A 20,338-nucleotide genomic window follows, 5' to 3' on the forward strand; every position below is an offset into this window, starting at 1 on the left:
TAAATGAGCCCTAGCCAGTTTGGCTCAGTGGATAGAGCATCAGCCTGCTAACTGAAAGGTCCCAGGTTCCATTCCAGTCAAGGGCACATGCCTGGGTTGTGGGCTCAATCCCCATTGGGGGACTTGCAGGAGGCAGCCAATCCATGATTTCTCTCATCATGGATGTTTCTATCTCTCTCTCCCTCTCCCTTCCTCTCTGAAATCATTAAAATATATATATTTTTAAAAAGAATTAAATGAGATAGTGAAGGAAGCACTCACTATGATGCCAGGCTGCAGTAAATACTCAATATTCAATACATGTGAAGGTGGACCCTAAGTGCATGGAAGGCATGTTCTGTGGTTATCCTGCCCTCACAGCTCATAGTACAATGCTGAGTACAAAGCAAATGTTTAATGAATATTTTAAATGGTGAGCTGAGTGTTAATATTTCCAGTTTCCAAATGAGGAAACTGAGGCTCCCAGAGTGTAATTGGTTCACACCTCTATTCTTCACACCCCTTGAGTCAATTAGTCTGTTCCCTTTGCACCTTAATACTCAATTTCTGTTATACACTCAACAAAGGATTTATTAAGTTTAAAGCATTTCCATTCAGATTTCTATTTAGGTCATGATTTGAGCACCTATTAAGTGTCAGATGCCGTACTAAGTGCTGGGGAAAATTTTTCTCATTAACTCATCAAAACAGCCAAGCAACCCAGCAGATATCATTATCTTCATCTCAAATTTAATTTTGTAAATATTCTTGCTCAGCTGCCATGCCTCAGTCACTGGAGATTCTATAGGATAAAACAGACAAGGCCCCTGTCCTCCAGGCAGGCACAGTCTTACAGAGAACATGCCCTGGAGCACATAATGCAAATGTGATGGGATGATGAAAAAGAAAGTTCAGGATGCTATGGGGACCTAGAGAATGTAACCTTGGCTGGGGCCAAGAAGCCTCCTAAGGGAGCAATATTGAGGCTGGAATTCAGGTTAATGAGTATGTGTTAGCCAGACGAAGATGACAAAGGAGGGCAGAGCATGAACATCAGCCTGGGGCCCTGAATGAATGTCATGTTTGAGATCCAGAAGTACAGAATGGCCTGAGCCTGGAGGGCAAGACCCAGTAATGGGAGATAAGGCTGGAAAGCGGAGCAGGGCCAGATGGCAACATCTCCCTCAGCTTTGATAAGAACCTGGGACTGGGGCTTCTATTGCCAGAGAAAATGGAGCATTATCGAAGGGTCTTAAGCAGGAGAGTAACATGAGCAAATGCACATTCCAAGATGAGCAAAATGCAGTGCTGAGCATGGATTTGGCTCTTGCTCTCAAAATGTGGTTCGCAGCATCAGCATCCCCCAGGAATTTGTTAGAAGGGCAAATTTTTGCATCTTACCCCAGACCTACTGAGTCAAAGCTCTCCCGGGCTGAGGTCATGATGCTGTTGTGCACCATAGTTTGAGAACCACTAGCTTTTGGTAGTGGTTCTCATTCTTTGCTGCACATTGGAATCAGCTAAACAGTTTTTAAAAATACCGATGCCCGGGCCCCAACTGTTTTAGTTGGTCTGGGTGCAGCTGGGATGTAGGGATTTTCTTTCATTTCCCCAGGTGATTCTACTGTGTAGCAGGATTGAGAACCGCTATATCAGAGAAGATGCAGGTAAACCGGTCAGTGGTCCAGGATAGAGACCATGGCAGTCGGGCCCAGGGAAGTGGATACACCGGATAGATGGCTTCAAAAGATATTTAGAGGCGACTCACAGTTACGAGAGGATAAACCAACCTGGTCCCAGCATCCTGTCTTCACAAAACTACCTGCTTCTTGCACACCCTGGGCTTCAGTTGCCACACTCTCACCCAGAAAGACAGTGCCCACTCTCTTCTTTGGCTTCAGTTCCCCGTGTCCTCAAGACAGTGCGCGTGAATCGGACCATCTCCCACCCCAGCTGTGAAGATCGTTAAGATGATCCATAAAAAACGCAGCTGTGTCCTGCATGCTGGATCAACTGCATAGACCAACCACAACAGTACTAAATTATGGCCTCGACTTTGTGGACCTGCTCTGTGCTTGACGAGTATTGCCTCCTTTTATTCTCACAACAAGCCTCTGCTCTTTGGCATTGTTACTATTAGCACTCCACTTTGCAGAGGAGGCTGCAGACAGAGCTCAGTATATTGTCCAGTGTCATGGGTCTGGGAAGGGGCAGAGCAAAGACTTCAGCTCAGATATGACTGTTTCCAGTTCCTGGGTCTCTGACCACTATGCCCTACAGCTATTCTGGCCCAGAAGGGAGATCTAAGACATGTGACACTTGGAAGGTTTCGATACTGGACTGGCCAGAAATGTCCATAAAAGCAAGATGATACATCGCTAAAGTAATCAAGGGGGCTTCCCTGAAGGAAGGGAGTCTCAACCAGCCCCTGAATGACGTGGAAGATGGGAAATGGTGGAAAGGAAAGAAGAGGTCACTCCGGGACTTGGGTGGGAAGGGAGAAAGCCTGGTTGAGCACTACAGGATCATAAAGAAATGGGTTGGTTTTCTGTTTGAGGTGTCTTTTATGTTTATTTGCTTTTTGCTCAGAGAATTACTGCCTTTGGAGGCACTTGTGTTCTATTTACTGCATAGCCAGAAGCCAGCAAAGACATAAAAGCAGTGACTCAAATGCAGAGGATGTTCTTATTGGCTGGCACACCCCGGAGCTAAAGCCTGCATTTTGCAATCAAAGAGACGTACACCCTTTAGAATGGAAACTTTGACCTGCTCAAGGTCTTCTCCTGGCGAGAAATTAAGGCATAATAAAAAAAAGACACAAATAAAAAAGATCTTATTTTAACTCTTCTACAAATGAGGTGGAAAATCCTTGGGGGATTTTTATAAAAACAGAAGGTAGCTGAGTGTGAATAGGGCACCAAACCACATTTTCACTACAGATACCCCTGGAGCAGAGCCTGGTGGAGACTCAGAGGGGGGCAAGGCTGCCGGTTACATCAGATTCACCCCAGTTGTAATAATAGAATAATAAACCCACGTTATATTGAGTCTCTACAGTGTGAAAATGTCTATTATTATCACCATTGCAATAGTCCTCGGAGGGTATTATTTTAGAGCTACAGGTACAATTGCTCAGAGAGGTTGAGTACCCTGGCCCTAGTCACACTGTGAGGATGTGAAAGAAGTAGGGTTTGATTTCAAGGTTTTCTGATTCTAAAATCCCTGCTCTTTGTTCTAAGGGCTATCCCTTCAGTGCAGGGCCAACTATCTCTGGACTCCTGGCAAACTATTTTTTCTTTTCTTTTCTGTTTGTTTGTTTGTTTGTTTGTTTGTGGTTGGTAATCTTCACCCAAGGACTTTTTCCCCATTGACTTATAAAGAGAGCAGATGGGAAGGCGGTGAGGGAGAAATAGAGAGAGGGAAAACATCGATGTGAGAGAGACACATGGACTGGTTGCCTCCCGCACCTACCCCAACCAGGGCTGGGGATGCAGCCTGCAATCTAGTTATATGCCCTTGATCAGAATTGAACCCGGGACCCTTCAGTCCATCCGCTATTCTAAGCACTGAGCAAAACCGCCTGGGGCAAACTATTTAATCCTTTGAAGCCTGGTGTCTTGCCTTTAAGTGGGGGACACCTGTCCTGCCACTTTGTGTTATTAAGATCCGAATTTGCACGAGTATGCGGGCTGCAGAACGCCAAGTGCTAATGGCTGCAAGATTGACTGAAAGCAATGCCCTCTGCTAAGTGTCACACACACACCATCTCATTTAACCTCTTACCAATCCTGCAAGGTAGCGATTAGCACTCTTGTTCCCATTTAGAATTAAGGGGGTTGGGGAAAAGTTAAAAGCGAAAACTCAGAAAGATCTAATAACTTGCTCAGTGTCCCTCAGCTTCCAAGTGGACAGGCACGGATGTGAACCTGGACAGTAGAGAGGGGGGCACCTGCCAACCACCTCTACAAGCTCCACAGTGGAGGTGGACAAGGGGAAACGGGCAGTAAGAGAAGGAGAAAAGGGATTGGTGGGGCACCAGGTGTTGAGTGCAGTAATGCAGCCACAGCCCCAACCTCAGCACGTCCTGGACAGGAGTGTGGGCAGCCACCGCCTGGCCAGGGACTGACACTGTCCAGGCTGTAACTTTCCAGACTGCAGTGCACCAGGCAGGCAGCATGCCCTGGAGCTGAAGGAGGGCAAAAAAGGTGGAACTGTGGATAGGAGTGATTTACAGGGAGGCGCTTCCCCCTCCTCTGCAGTAGCTCTGGGCAGCCTCCTTCTGACACTGATCCCTGGGACCTGAGGGGCCAGGCTGGGAATGGAAAGGAAACCAGGAGAACAGATTGAGCTAAACCCTGGCAGGTGGCTTGCCATGCAGCTGCTTGGGCACACCTGCCTCAGCCCCAAAGCCCAGAATTAAGGATGTGTTATCAGGATTGGGCCTGCTTATATGCCAGCAAAGTTTCCCTTTTTCCAATTTCTGCAGAGAATGGCATTTCCCGGGACACAGCCACTGAACTGCAAGACAGCAAACTAGAATTTAGCAGCGTGGGAGTTTGGTTCCAGCTCTCTCACTGATGATTGTGTGACTGTGAGCAGGTCACTTTCCCCCTTTAGGTCACAGTTCATTAGCCAGTGAGGCAGTCATCAGAGCCTGCTGTGTATTTGACACCAGGCTAAGGTCCAGAGCTGCATTGGTAAAGTAAGCCAAGTCGTACCCATCACTGCCCTCCTGGAGCTGACAGCTAATAGGTAAATGCCAATAATCACGGGAATGCATGTAAAGTTACAACTGTGGCAAGTGCTAACCAAGGAGAGGTGCATGGTGCCTGGGGAGCAGGTGACAGGAGCAACTCACCAGTTTGGAGGCATCAGAGAGGCGTGCAAAGCTGGGGGTGAAGGAGAAGAAGCGATTAGCAGTCAAGGGGACATAAGAGAGTGCTCCAGGCATGAGGAGCAGCAGGTGCAAAGGCTTGGCAGCAGGAGGGAGGGACCCAGTGGAGCATTCCAAAAGGGGGCGGGATGCCCCACAGGCCACAGAGCTCAGCAGCGCCTACCCCTGGCCGGCCTCCCTCCCCGCCACACACAACTCTGGATCTTTATCACTTTAGTTCTTATGCTGAAGTGGGTCTGTTTGCTCTGATGCTGAGTATCATAGACTTTTCCAGAAAGCAAATAATGGATAAAGTAATCTGCCTATTTCTGCTTAAATTCTCTATACGTTTGAATCATGCCTTCTCTTGGCTTGACCAAAGGCTGTCTTGCAGCCGTAAAATGATGACTTTGAAAGAGTCCAGCTCTGGCCTCACCTCCAAGTCATTGAAACATGTGAGCTCTGGGGAATTCAGGCATTCCTCAGGAAAGCCAGCGCTCAAGGACAGCCCCCTGCCTCACTGCCTAGGTAAATCCTTCAGGGATGGAAGTAAATGAGTGGGCTCTGAGCCTGGGCCCTATGGTGACTTCTCCTATAGGACCCTTCACAAGTAGCTACCTTTTTACTGAGATATAGACCCGTTTGCACAGCAGGGTTGCTTCCTCCTCCCAGCCCCCCTCACCTCTACCCACCCACAAATTCTGTCCATGGACACAAGAAAAGTGAAATACACACGAGAATCACATAGATGAGCATATGCCCAAATGTACTGTCGGGGTGCTCAAATGTATTGCAAGCTTGGTCAGATGAGTTTGGGGGATGTGGGCTACTGCAGGCTGCCTGGTGTAGGCTCGAGGCTCTCCAGGAAGAGGGGAGGCCCAGCAGACTTTATTTGGCCACAGACCCCTTTCTCATTGAGCATCCGCAGGACTAAAGTGCCCCAGAATATAACTTTGAGAAATGCTCATCTAGGTTTCAGAGACTCCTGGGACATCGTCTCAGATGAAGGGATAATGACAGAGAGGTCCTGACTCAGGCCCAAGATGCTCCAGCATGTCCACTCCAGGCTCCCCAGGTCCTGTATCTGCTTTTGTCCCTAAATCACAAACATCAGGGAGAGGAATTGCCACTCTAAAATAGGGATAGATCTAGAAACTATTTGCTAAAGGATAGGACCTACTATGTGCCAGGACCATGCTAGGTACTTAGCACATTTATCTCATTTAATTCTCCTAGCAACATGCTGAGGTAGGTCTCTTATCCCAGTTTTACAGATGAGGAAACTGAGGCTTACAAAGCTTCAGTGACTTGTTCGATCCCTTTAAGTAAGGAAACCGCAGAGCCAAGACTCGACCCAAGTCAGCCGATGTGCCTCAAAGCACGCCTCACATGGTCTCACTTAGTCCTCTCATCAGCCGTGCAAGATAAAAATGATTCCCACTTTGCAGCTGAGGAAACTGAGAGGTGAGGAAGCTTGACAAGGTCATGGCACCAGGACGTGGAATAGATGGGCCCAGGCTCCCCTTCGCCGGTTCCCAGGCCGTGAGCTCTGCCACACGGTATTCCTGCAGGTGCTGGCCTGCATTTTTGTCTTTGCATTGACTGAAGGGACAGAGCCAGTGACCTGCAGAGATTCCCAAGCCTTGGGATGGGCTTGAACTGGTAGTTTAGGCGATACCCGTCTGTACTTGGGCAACGCTGAATCAGTTCCACGGGACTTTAAAAGAAAAGCCCAGCAAATGGGAGAGATCTGTAATATTATCAACAACAAAACATATATATTAAAAAAAAGAAAAGAAAAGAAATAAAAGAAAAGCTCAGAGAGAGAGTTCCCTCTGTTTGGCTGGCAAATCAAAACAACCAGACTGCCTCTGCTTGACCTATGCTAGTGGGAAGATTATTTGCCTAATTAGGTAAAGAGCCTTAATGCCCATGTCCATGCTTCAACCCTAATGAGCTGTTAATGGGAAAGGCTTGCCCTTGGCCTGGCTCCCCAGCTGACCTTCCCCCGCCTGGTGGAAAGGACCAGTGCAGCAGACAGAATCTTGTTTCCATGGAAGCTCATTCTCTGGCTTTCTTTCCAGCACTTGAGAAGATAATTACTTGATTTCTCTTTATATTTTTGGATTTCATGCAGTGGGGCTGTCAAGCCTTCGGCTGAGGATGTCCTTCTCGATCACGCCAGGCTATTTCAGGGAACTTCGGCTGCATTTCCGTTGTCATCTTCCCTTCAGATGGTTAGCGTCAGGCCTCAGTGTATGCCTTCCACTAGTTCTTGCTAATTAAAGTCTACGGGAGCTTGACCTGGAGAATGTGAAAGAGAAGCCAGGGAAATTTGTCAAGAAATAGGAGCCCCTGATCGCCTTCTTTTCCTGTGCAGACTCTCACAAGACCTCAGATCTACATCAAGGGGTACTCCGTCCCATCTGACCTATTCTCCTCTGAATCTTTGATGCCCCATTGTGGCCCATGTCAGAAATACAGCCAACATGGGCGGCTTAATAACACCAGGGCAGCCACCATTTCCTGAGGGTTTGCTGCAGGCCGAGCAGTGGGCTGAGCCCTTTATAGCCATGTCTCAGTGAATTCTCATGACAGCCTTATGTAGAGTTATTATCCTGATCACTCAGATGAAGCACAGAGAGGTTAAGTAACTGCCCAAGATCACACAGTTACTAAGTGGCAGAGCCAGGATAAGGACACACCCATTGCTAATTTCTTGGAAGTGGGGTGGGATCTTTTAGAGCTGCTCCAGAAACCAGAAGAAATCAGCCAGTCATGACAGGTGGCAAAGGGTAGATAATTTACATGTCTCCCCCCCCACCCCACCCCCACCCTACACTCCCCCAGTGGAGGCTCTGTGTGTGAAATCGGCCCTTGTGTCCAAGGAACAAAGTGAGGGCATTGGATTAGTTCATTGTCAGGACCAACTAGAAAACCAAACAGGGCATTTGAGAAGGAAGCCCATGTAGCACAGAGCAAAGAGCTCCACTTCGAGAAGGGCAGACTCCCTTTTAAATGGCTCATATCACTTTCCCAGCGGTGGGACCTGGGGCACGCTCCTGAACCTGACTGAGGCTCAGGCTCCTCATCTGTAAAATGGGGTAATAATGATACATGCCTCATAAAGTTTGTGGGATTTCCCAAACTGCTCTGTGGAATATTTGCTTTCAGTGGTATAATTGTGTAAAAGGCAAAGCTAAATGCAGTTAAATAGTCTTATTTACTCTAGAATTTCCCAGAATCTTTATTTTACTGACATGTATTATAAATGTGCAGGAGGGAGCAGCATTTCCTAAGCCCAGAGTCCTCTTCTTGGGAGAATTAACATTAACATCTGTTTCTTGGGATCCTTTATTTTTTTATTTATTTTTTTAATATATTTTATTGATTTTCTACAGAGAGGAAAGGAGAGGGATAGAGAGTTAGAAACATCGATCAGCTGCCTCCTGCACACCTCCTACTGGGGATGTGCCCGCAACCAAGGTACGTGCCCTTGACCGGAATCGAACCCGGGACCTTTCAGTCCGCAGGCTGATGCTCCATCCACTGAGCCAAACCGGTTTCGGCTGTTTCTTGGGATCCTTTAGAAAAGGCTGTAATATAGGTCATGGGGTACCTGGGCTTGGTGTAAGCATCAATAAATACTAATCCCCTCTCTTTTGTGCCTGAATTGTTCAATAACCATATCTGTTCTTTAAGGAATTTAAGTGTCATAGAGTCAGGGTCTGGGTCTGCCTTGATCTCTTTGGATCCCAGTGTCTTGACATATCAAGACATTCCACAGACATCTGATGAATGAATGAGTAAATGAGTGAACCAATGAATTAATGAATGAAGTTTAGTGTAGACCTAGCCTGCTCTTCTTCAATACCGTCATTCTCTGCTGTTTTCTAGTTGCATCCAATGGAGCCGGTGGGAGAATTCAGATGCCTTTGCAAAACTTAGTAATGGGGATTGTTCTATTATGCTTTTTTCCCCTTTTCAGTTTTTTAAAATCATTTTCTTATTGTTGACACTAGAGGCCCGATGCACGGAATTCGTGCAAGGGGCTTGGCCCTCGCAGCCCCAGCTGCCTCGGCCCTCACAGTCCCGGCTTCGTCCGGAAGGTCATCTGGACAGTCGTTCTGCTGTGCGGTCTAATTAGCATATAGCTCTTTATTATATAGGATTCTAAAAGATGTTCCATTTTCCCCCCTTTGCCCACCTCTACCCAGCTCCTGTGCCCCCTCACTCTAGCCATCTCCATGCTGTTGTCTATGTCCATGGGTTATGCATATATGTTCTTTGATTAAAGCCTTCATCTTCTTTCATCCAGTCCCTCCCTCCTCCTCCCCTCTGATAGCTGTCAGTCTGTTCCTGTATTCATGCCTCTTTTTCTATTTTGTTCATCAGTTTATTTTGTTCATTAGATTCCACATATAAGTAAGATCATGTGGTATTTTTCTTTTTCCAATGGGCTTATTTCACTTAGCATAATAACCTCCAGGTCCATCCATGTTGTAAAATATAAGATTTCCTTGCTTTTTATGGCTGTGTAGTATTCCATTCTGTAAATGAACCACATCTTTTTTATCCACTCATCTACTGATGGGCACTTGGTGTGTTTCCAGATCTTAACTATTGTAAATAACATTGCTATGAACATAGAGGTTCATGTATTCTTTCTGATTGGTGTTGGAGATTCTTAGGATATAGTTTTAGAAATGAGATCACTGGGTCAAATGGCAGTTCCATTTTTAATTTTTTGAGGAAACTCCATACTGTTTCCCACAGTGGTTGCACCAGTCTGCATTCCCACCAGCAGTGTACTAGCGTTCCCTTTTCTCCACATCTTTGCCAGCACTTGCTGTTTGTTGATTTATTGATTGTAGCCATTCTGACAAGTGTGAGGTGATACTGTGGTTTTAATTTACATCTCTGATGATTAGTGACATTGAGATTTTTTCATAGGTCTATTGGCCACCTATATGACATCTTTGGAGAAGTGTCTATTCAGGTCCTTCGCCCATTTTTTAATTGGATTGTTTGTTTGTCTTCCTGGTGTTGAGTTGTATAAGTTCTATCTATATTTTAGAAATTAACCCCTTATCTGATGTATCATTGGCAAATATGTTCTCCCATAGAGTGAATTCCCTTTTCATTTTTTATGGTTTCTTATGCTGTGCAGAAGCTTTTTGCTTTGATGTAGTTCAATTTATTTTTTTTCTTTGTTTCCTTTGCCTTAAAGGCATATCAGCAAAAACACTGCTACAAGAGATGTCTGAGATTTTACTGCTTATGTTTTCTTCTAGGATTTTTATGGTTTCATGACTTACATTTAAGTTTTTTTATCCATTTTGAGTTTATTCTTGTGTATGGTATAAGTTGGTGGTCTGGTTTCATTTTATTGCATGTACCTGTCCAATTTTCCCAGTACCATTTTTTTTAAATATTTATTGTTTCAAGTATTACATATGTCCCCTTTTTCTCCCATCCCAGTACCCTTTATTAAAGAGACTATTTTTACTTCATGCTCTTGACTCCTTTGTCAAATATTAATTGATCATATAGACGTGGGTTGATTTCTGTGCCATTGATCTGTATGTCTATTCTTATGCCAGTACCAGACTGTTTGGATTACAATGGCCTTGTAGTATTGTGATACTTCCAACTTTGTTCTTTCTCATGATAGCTGAAGCTATTTGGGGACTTTTGGGGGGATTCCAGATAAATCTTTGGAGTATTTGTTCTAGACGTGTGAAATTGGTATTTTAATGGAAATGCATTGAATCTATAGGTTGCTTTGGGTTGTATGGATATTTTAATGATATTTATTCTTCCAACCCATGAATACAGTTTATGTTTCCACTTATTTGTATCTTCCTTTATTTCTTTTTTCAATGTACTATAGTTTTCCAAGTACAGGCCTTTTAACTTCTTGATTAAATTTATTTCTAAGTGCTTTATCTTTTTGTTGCAATAGTAAATGGGATTGTTTTCTTAGTTTCTCTTTCTGATAGTTCATTATTGGTTTATAAAAATGCCACCAATTTCTGAATATTAATTTTGTATCCTGCCACTTTGCCAAATTCATTTAGTAGATCTAATAGCTTTTTGGTGGAGTCTTTAGGGTTTTCTATGTACAATATCATGTCATCTGAGAATAATGACCATTTTACTTCCTTCTTTCCAATTTGGATGCATTTTATTTTTTCTTCTTCCAGTACTATCCTATCTAATAAAAGAGTAATATGCAGATTGACCATCACTCCAACACATAAGATGGCCGCCCCATGTGGTCAAAGATGGATGCCCCCATGTGGACACAAGATGGCCACCACAAGATGCCTAGCAAGGGAGGGCAGTTGAGGGTGATCAGGACAGCAGGGGAGGGCAGTTAGGGGTGACCGGGCTGGCAGAGGAGGGCAGTTGGGGGCAACCAGGCCTGCAGGGGAGGACAGTTGGGGGGGGACCCAGGCCTGCAGGAGAGTGTAGTTGTAGGGGACCAGGCCTGCAGGGGAGGGCAGTTGGTGGTGACCAGGCCAGCAGGGGAGGGCAGTTGGGGGGGACCAGGCCTGCAGGGGAGGGCAGTTAGAGGGGACCAGGCCTACAGGGGAGGACAGTAGAGGGCAACCAGACCAGCAGGGGAGGGCAGTTAGGCATCAATCAGGCTGGCAGGGGAGTGGTTAAGTGGTGATCAAGCTGGCAGGCAGAAGCCGTTAGGGGCAATCAGGCAGGCAGGCAGGCAAGCAGTTGGGAGCCAGCAGTTCTGGATTGTCAGAGGGATGTACCAGATTGGAGAGGGTGCAGGCTGGGCTAAAGGACACACACACACACACACACACACACACACACACACACACACACACACCTCCCTTTCCTCCCCCCCCCCCCCATGCATGAATTTCATGCACCGGGCCTCTAGTGTTGAATAAGAACACTGAAAGGGGACATCTCTGTCTTGTTCCTGATCTTAATGGAAATGCTTTCATTTTTGCCCCTTGAGTATGATGTTGGCTGTAGGTTTGCCATATATGGCCTTTCTTACATTGAGGTATGTCCTCTCTATTCCCACTTTACTGAGGGTTGTTTTCCTTTTTCATAAATGGGTGCTGGATTTTATCAAATGCTTTTTCTGCATCTATTGATATGATCATGTGGTTTTTATCCTTCATTTTGTTTATGTGGTGTATCACATTTATTGACTTGTGTATATTGTATCAACCTTGAATCCCTGGAATAAATCTTAGTTGATCATGATGTATGATATTTTTAATGTATTGCTGGATCCAGTTTGCTAATGTTTTGTTGAGGATTTTAGCGTTTATGTTCTGACAGAATTCTCAACATTAGCCCCTAACCAAATCACATTGCTGCCTCTCAGTGAAGTAGTCAGATGTTTCCTTTGCATATGTATTTTGAACAAGACATTTCTGAGTGTTCCCAGTGGGTTTTCACCTGGTTCTGAAGAACTGTTGGGCTTCAGGGGGAATCAAATAGAAACAGCTTATTTGAGCTTAAAAACAACATTAAGGATATATTGTTTCCCACATGCATCTAATGGCAAGCGGGGATCAGTGTATCACTGGTCAGCGATGTGACTGTTTTCAGGAGGTTCTTTTTATTGAGAACAGTATTTCCAACTCATGTTCTTTGGACATTATGCAAAAAAAAAATACAAAATTTAAGTTAGAAAATCTTAGTTGGTCAAAGTCTAACAGATATCCTTACTGCAGAACTTCTCAGACACTTTATGCATTTCAACAGAGAATTTTCCCAAACATTTTTGGCCATTTCTCTGGAGCCTTCTAGAACCCTTTGTTCTGGAGTATCCAGTAACACTGATGTTTAGTAGAACACCCTTTTGGAAATGCTACCATAGAATATATTGCCAAAAGTTGCCATCTTTGTGGTTTATGAAATAGTCCTGCTCCTCAAAACTGTGAAAAGGAGAATGGAACAGAGTGATAAAAAAAAATACACAACATAGCCTTGGCCTGTGTTATTAGTGGTTAGAGTACTGGCCCACACTCTGAAGGGACTGGGTTTGATTCCTGGTCAAGGGCAGGTACCTGGGTTGTAGGTTTAATCTCCGGCCTGGTCAGGCCACGTGCAGGTGGCAACCAATCGATTTGTCTCTCTCACATCAATCTTTCTCTCTCTCTAAAAAATGTTAATGGAAAAATATCCCTTGGTGAGGATTTTTAAAAATGCTCAGCATAAAGCCAGATGGGCTTCTATGTATTTTGCAAAACAAAGACTAGCCATGATGCTTCAAAAGTATGACCATACATTTTCTAGTGTTTTTATTTACCTCTTGGTACAAATAACTTCTTTTCTATACCATTTTATAGCATAGATGACATTATTTCTTTAGCATGAACCTGGGTTTTCATTTTCAAATTTCTGAATAAAAATTTCATCATTTTCAAGTTTATGAATAAAAGTAGCTTTTAAAAGAAAGGAACTTAGAAAACTCACAGACTTCCTATGCTAATTTTTGTTGTGAGTTAATATATACTAAAAAGAAGAATAAAGCCCATCCTAGTTGAATGTTATTCTTTCCTACTTATTAACCTTTAGTCTGGTTAAAATAAGTCATAAATTACTTAACAAAGCAGACTCAATTACGGTTTGAAGGATGACACTAGGGCCTAGGCTCATTTAGAAATAAAGGAAGAACTTCAATTCACAGGTCAGGGATTAGCAGCTCTGGCCTGCCACCTGTTGTTGTGCATAAAATTTTATTGGAGCACAGCAGTGCTCATTTATTTACATACTAGAGGCCCAGTGCATGGAATTAGTGCACTGGTAGAGTCCCTAGCAGCTGCTGGCTGCTGGCTGGGGCCTCCCTCCCTTCCCCCGGCCAGCCTCACCCCCTGGTTGAACTCCCAGATGACTTCCCAGTCAAGGGGACAATTTGCATACTATGCTTTTATTATATAGGATTGTCTATGGCTGTTTTCACACTTCATTAGTCATTGCAACAGTGATATATCTATGGTCCTCAAACCCTACAATATTAACTACATGGCCTCTAGTGTTGAATAAGAGCACTGTACAGAAATGGTTGTCAATATCTTTCATAGATTTGTAGAAAGATGTGGAAAAGATGGAGATTACATAACCACCCCCTCCATTCTATAGATGGGAAAATTGAAACCAGGGATATTAAGGAATTTTCCGGATTTATTTATGCTTGCATGTTCTGATCCTTATACCACAATAGCTCTAACAACCATGGAAGACAAAGATAGATTTCAGCTTGGACAGCAACCCCAGTTGAGTGGTAGTGGCCCTCTGGAGTGCTGGTTGGGAAGGCTCAGTGAGAAGAAAAGCAATGGTTGATTAATATTTCATGGTCCATCGGTGGGAGAGCTCAAGAATATGTGCCATGTAGGCACTATGGCTGCACACTCTGCTCCACACATTGTAACAGTTAATCTCTTTCCTTGCATATCTGCTGTGTAAGCACTTTCTTCATTGGGCCAAAAACAGAGGTGCTGCATGGGGCCTCCTTGAAAACACTGCTGCCTAGCAGTTCACACGTGATTCTTGTACAAGTTCATTCAGATATCTTTCTTAGCAACTGCCAACCACTTCACACTCCGCCTAAAAGAATGTAACACGGGATTTCCTTGAAACTGGACTTGTCTGTTACAAGAATTTTTACTTTCAGTGAAACATGTCCATGAAGAGTCGGGGTGTGAGATGGAAAGCCTTGAGTTTATTGGCTTTTGTGATGCAGACTGAAAGTCTTCATGTTTGTGTTTCTCGCAGCTGGACAATCCGGATGAGCAGGCAGCACAGATCCGACGGGAGCTGGATGGACGACTCCAAATGGCAGACCAAATAGCCAGGGTAAGGAGACTGGGGACATTTGCTGGGGGACCAGGCCAAAGTCCCCCACGGGAAGACACATTATTAAGAGCCATCAAAAGGTAAAACTGAGGATAATCACTCTGGGCCTCCACCTTCCTTTCTCAGGGCAACTCTCCCAGATGTAGCACATGTATTTCCCAGACTCTATTCGTTACCCAAACTCCAGCCTCACCTTTCTGCTGAGTCCCAGATTGCTATTTCCACTGGCTAGTGAACATTTCAACTTGGACAGTACCCTGATATTTCAAATGGAATGTGTTCAAACTCTGACTCCTTTCTTCTTCCTCTGACCACATATATATACCTACATTTATCCCCCTCACTATTCTCCATCAGGTACTATGGATGAAACCTCCTAATCATTCTCAACTTCCCCTTCCTCCCCACAGCACTCCACACTCAACCACCCATCCAGTTCATTATCTCTGCCTCCTAAATGTGGCTCAGATCTTGTACTGCTTTCTAGCAACACAGCTAGCACTTTGATTCAGACCCTCATCTTCTATTCCTGAATCTTAAAATGGCCTTCTAATGGGTATCCTTGCCTCCAGTCCCTCCCCCGCTCCTGTCCATTCTTCAAGCAGTTGCCATTATAAAACTTATATATGAACATCTCAAAACAGAGCCTCAAAAATCATTCCATAGCACTCCCTCTTGTCCCCCAAACAAAACATTACCTCTTTAGAATGATATCCAAGGGTCTTAATCCATGGATTATATCCTTCCTTATTAGCATCACCTCCCACATCTTTCCCACCAGAAATCCCCATTCCAACTATGGAGAATGTCTCCCTCTGAATATTCCAGGCCTTTTTCAGCCTTATTGCCTTGGTACCCACTGGTGTTTCAACCTGGAATGACTTTCTTCTCTCCTCCGACTCAGCCTCCAGTATTCAACTTAAAACCCCTTTCTAAGAGCTTAGGAGTTAGTTCTTCCTACTTTTCTGCTTTATTCCTGCCACATATGAACCTTTATTATAACAGTACATTGAATGGTGGTGATCCGTTTACGTGTCTGAGCATCCCAGTAGATTGGATTTTCCAGGATTGGGATTATATCTTACTATTAACGACTGTTTGCCTAAGTATTATTGCTATCCCTACCATTTGTGTTATTATTAACAGTAGAAATGCTAGCAGTGTGTATTGATTGCTGCCTCTGTGTCAAGCATACTAAGTGCTTTACATGTACTATCTCATTCAATTTTCAAAGCTACCTTATGAGGACATTTCAGTTATCACTCTTGTTTAGAGATGGGAAATCCAGACTGAGGAACTGTTAAGAGGCTACACTGCACCCTTAACTCAAGTCTGAGTTGGGAAAAGGGTGAGGTACTCAGCTCAGGAGCAAAATTTAAAAGTGGGGGACAAATGCATTCATAAAAATATATAATATTTTAATGCAATATTTTACACTCATAATTAATACAGAAAACATCTATGAAAAAACAATATACCAAAATATTAAATAACCTATCTTACTGTTTCTATGGTAGTGACAGGCATGTGTGCATGTGAGGGTAGGAGCTGTGGGAGAGGGAAGGGAGGATGGGCAGAGAGTGGAGCTTGGCATTCAACCTTTCTCTTTATGGAAAGAAATATCTCAGGACGTGGACATAAGGAAAGGAATTCTACTGGAAGAGAAACTGAAGAGAAATTCCAAGAAGCATGCAAATCCCATTTGTGCTCAAACAGTTTTATTGAAATGTTTTGTATCTTGTTTTTGGACACCTTCAAAGTTTATAGTACAGTCAGTCTGGTGGTTAAAAATAGTATACAGTTATGGATTTGGCTAAAGGTAGTATAAAAGGCTCTTGTGTTTGAAAATCCTGCTTAACATGGGAGTAAATATCAATAAGGCTTTAGAATTTACTTCGGCAAACTCAGTGTCTCCACAACAAATTATGTTGACAGTGGAGGTCATTTGCTCCATTCCCTGCCTTTAGGTAACAATTACACCCCAAACTAAGTATTCATCCCATTTAAAGAAAATCACACACACACATACACACTTCAAAAACAAGATCATGGCACCTTTATTTTAGTTGTTTTGTTTACTTTGAGGCTTAACATGATAATTTCAGAACCTAGTGTAGGCTAATTTTAATGGTTAAAAGACCATGGATGAACAATAGTCATATAGTGATCCAAGTTGCTCATCTCTGAACAGTAGATGAAAGAACTCTCTCTCCAGCCCACACTATCAGATATTCTGATACCAAGTAGAATATTATTAACAACTTAGAATTAGACTTTCTTAGATAATGAAGTAGGCAAGTAAAGTGAACCTTTGTCATGATTTATAGAGCATGGAGAATAATTTCAAAGTAGATGGAAGGCCCCCCAAACGTTTAGGGTACAGAGGATTTGTATGAAAATCTGCACACTGCTATCTCCTGTTCTGCTCGAAACAGACTGCCATTCTCAGGGCTCATTCATGCCAGTGGCCCCTTGGCACAGTTAGTTGATCCTGGAAGTGAGCTCTTCACCTAAGTGGAACCAGTCGCATTTCTCAGCCTGCCCTGGCCATGGTAACTGGTCCAGAACTGGCTGCCTGCCCAATGCAACTGAACTAATGAGTCCTTTCCCTAGGCTATGGACTACATGCAAACAGGGCTGTGCCTTTCAGGAGTAGAAAGATGTCTGAAGCTATTTTTAATTCTTTTATGTAGGGACAAGAAGAGGGAAGAGTGAGGCCAACACAGAGAAAGAACCTGAGACGGGGACTATACTGAAATTCTCAGGATGGTCAAGTCCCTGGATCTACTTATTCTTGAGACTCAGCTGCGGAACTGCTTTTCCCTTAGTTTAGTTGGGTTCCAAGAAAAATACATTCTCTTTTTGCCTTAAACCAGCTCATCCACTAGACATTAAGTAAAATATCAAGATCTCAGATATTGGTTCATTCATGAAGAGATACTGAAATGGGTACCCTGCTCTCTTCTTTTAGCACGCCCTGATTTTCCCATCTTCGGCATCCCAGTGGATTTTAGCGAGGGTGTGCAGCTCAGCCCATATGGCTGAACATCAGCTTCTGTACATATCATAACCAGAAATTCCTGGATGAGGATATCACCCATATAATTCACTCTGTTCTCTCAATTAAAACTGGGTAGAGCATTTTGATTGAAAGTTAGAGGCGCAAACTAGAGGAAGCTTATGTAACAGAGTGGATTAACTCTAGGGATTTAGGAGTGTCTCACAGAGCCCATGGGCAAGATGCAGCCAAAGCGCAGAAAGGAACTGGAACCAGGGCCCACCAAGTGGTCAGGACTTCCCTCATCTCTTAACTTTGTGTGTCCCGCTCATTTTTTCTTCTCTCTGCAAACCAGCCTTCTTTGCTTCTCAGATGGGAACATGGCTGCTACACAGCTCTCCGTGTTTCCAGTGTGGCCAAATAGGAAATCATTTAGCCAATCAACCTCTCTCTCAAATCTTCTCCCTATCTCCATTTCCCCTTTTCTTACTACCACCTTCATTGTCATAATTTCAAGAGGCAGGCCTCTGATTGGCTGACTTTGTTCAAGGGCCAACCCCTGGAGACATTAATAATCCACTGTGGAATGAGAATGAGGGCCTCAGCAAACACATGGATGCTGGAAATACGCCACTGAGGATGAGAGTGGTACCTGAGAGGTCAGGCTGTGGATGAAGTGGTCATTATGAATTGGGAGATACCTCAAGATATGCCCCAAATAAACAGCTATGACTTATATGGTATTTACTATGTACCAGACTCTCTGCTAAGCATTTTGTATTTGATAGCCTATCTGACCCTCCAATAACCTTATGAAAAGGATGCTATCATTATCCCCATGTCATAGAGGAGGCTGAGCAGAGATATCAGAGGACTTGGCCAAGGTCACCCAATGACCAGAATCTGCAGTCTTAACCACTATGCATACATTACCATTATAATAAGCCTTCCCAAATGCAGGCCCTCATTTCCCCAGTCCACAGCTCCAACATGCCTTTCACCCAGGCCTTCACCTTACCTCATCCTGACCTCTCTTTCTCTGCTAATCAGTCCTTTATTAAATGTGTCAGGCTGTGCCATTTCACCTAAACTTGAGAATTGCTTTTGACCTGTGGCAAACAATCCTGGGAGTTACAGTAATTCCCGCACTTTCGGCGCATTGAAGAGTTTGTGATGTGCCCAAGCTAACTCAGCTGGTAGGTGGGAAGCTGAGTGCTTTAATGCCAAGTTTCATGCTCTTCCCCTGAGTGGTCAGGTGACAAACAGGAAGTTATGCCAGTACAGGCCTGCCCCAGGTCCTCTCTCCCTAGGGGTTGCCCCTCCAGCAAACTACTTTCTCTCTTCCACTAAACTTAGCTGTGTATTCTCTTCAGTTTATCCAGAGGCCAAATGAAGCAACAGCATCAGGCAGAACTGGCTCCTGGAATTCTGAATCCTTCCTACTTTGATTTCTTTGGAATCTGGAAAGGAGGTTATAGGACCCAAGATTGTTCTGTCCCCAGTATTCTCATCGTCACACACGTATGAAAGACACATGTTTGCCTTTTCTTCTTAGGAGAGAAGGGAGGCAAGTGCAAGGTGGCTTTCCTCTACATACAGTCCTCACACAGTACCTACCAATTCAATCACACCAGCACCCCACGAATTATCAGACAGGAACCGCTGCCCTCACCCTCACTGTGAACACCAAACATATGCTGCCTGCAAAGTTCCATGAGCTCTAAATGCATTTTATTTTTAATCTGGTAGAAAAGACTTTTTAATCGCTGTTCAAAATTTTCCCAAATCCTGTCAGGTTGATAATAAAGGGTCCCCAAATTTCACCCAGGGATTAAGTCTAAGTTATTTAAACTGTGTGATCAGTAAAGACACTGGAGCTTAAGCAGGCAGATTGTGCATTGGTGCTATGATATTTGTCAGTTCTTTTGGCCACAGTTTAGGGTAAAATTCCAAAATTCATGGGCTAATTAGATAAGACAAACAATACAGCTTTTGTAGTATTAGTAGCAGAGGTCTGGATGCAAAATAGCATTGTCTTTTCAAGCTATAATTTAAATGTGAAGTTGCCATTTAGACCCCTATTCTCTGCAGAGCAAAATTCCCATCTCATTACATGGTCCTGTTGCAAACATTGATGAGAATATGCCCCCAGGAAAGAAATAATATCCAAACATTTCCCTGATGGAAAAGTTCTGCTTCATGCATTGCCAAAAATCAGACAATGGATTCCTCTCCTTCCAGAGAATGATACTGCTCCCAGCTAATACATTAATTTTGCTGTACCCAGCATCCACCCTGCGCATGAAGTGGTACAGTATCCGTGAGCACAGAGAAGCTGAGCTCATTGTTTTTTCTGAAAGAATTGTATAGGGAGCATCTCCCTGAGCCTGGCCTTTGTCAGGGAGCTAAGAACCCAGGGAAATCGAAGTTCAAGGAAAAGTCTAAATGCCAAGAGGTCTTCTGAGATTTATTCCAGTGACGGGAAGTCCATCCAATTCATAAAAGCTGAGGAAGTAAGACCAAGCCACTCAAAGAAAGGTTTGAGTAAAGAAGCCAACCCAGGCAACTGTGATACCTTTACTGCTAAGACCTTCGTTTTCTTTTTTAACCCTCCTCCCCTCCCCTGCCCCGTACTTCACCCCTGC

The 20,338-nt window shown here is 44.0% G+C and overlaps 1 protein-coding gene across 16 annotated transcripts in view; it reads left to right on the forward strand.

Moving 5' to 3' along the window:
- The window catches only part of CADPS (calcium dependent secretion activator), a 459,193-nt gene that overhangs the window by 187,389 nt on the left and 251,466 nt on the right, over positions 1 to 20,338 (forward strand). For all 16 annotated transcript variants that reach the window (XM_080671526.1, XM_080671528.1, XM_080671527.1 and 13 more), the window contains exon 4: positions 14,615 to 14,695. In XM_080671526.1, the coding sequence (XP_080527652.1) occupies positions 14,615 to 14,695 (81 nt within the window). The remainder of the gene's footprint in view (positions 1 to 14,614; positions 14,696 to 20,338) is intronic.

This window comes from Plecotus auritus (assembly GCF_963455305.1).
Source record: "Plecotus auritus genome assembly, chromosome: 6".
NCBI classification, from domain to species: Eukaryota; Metazoa; Chordata; class Mammalia; order Chiroptera; family Vespertilionidae; genus Plecotus; species Plecotus auritus.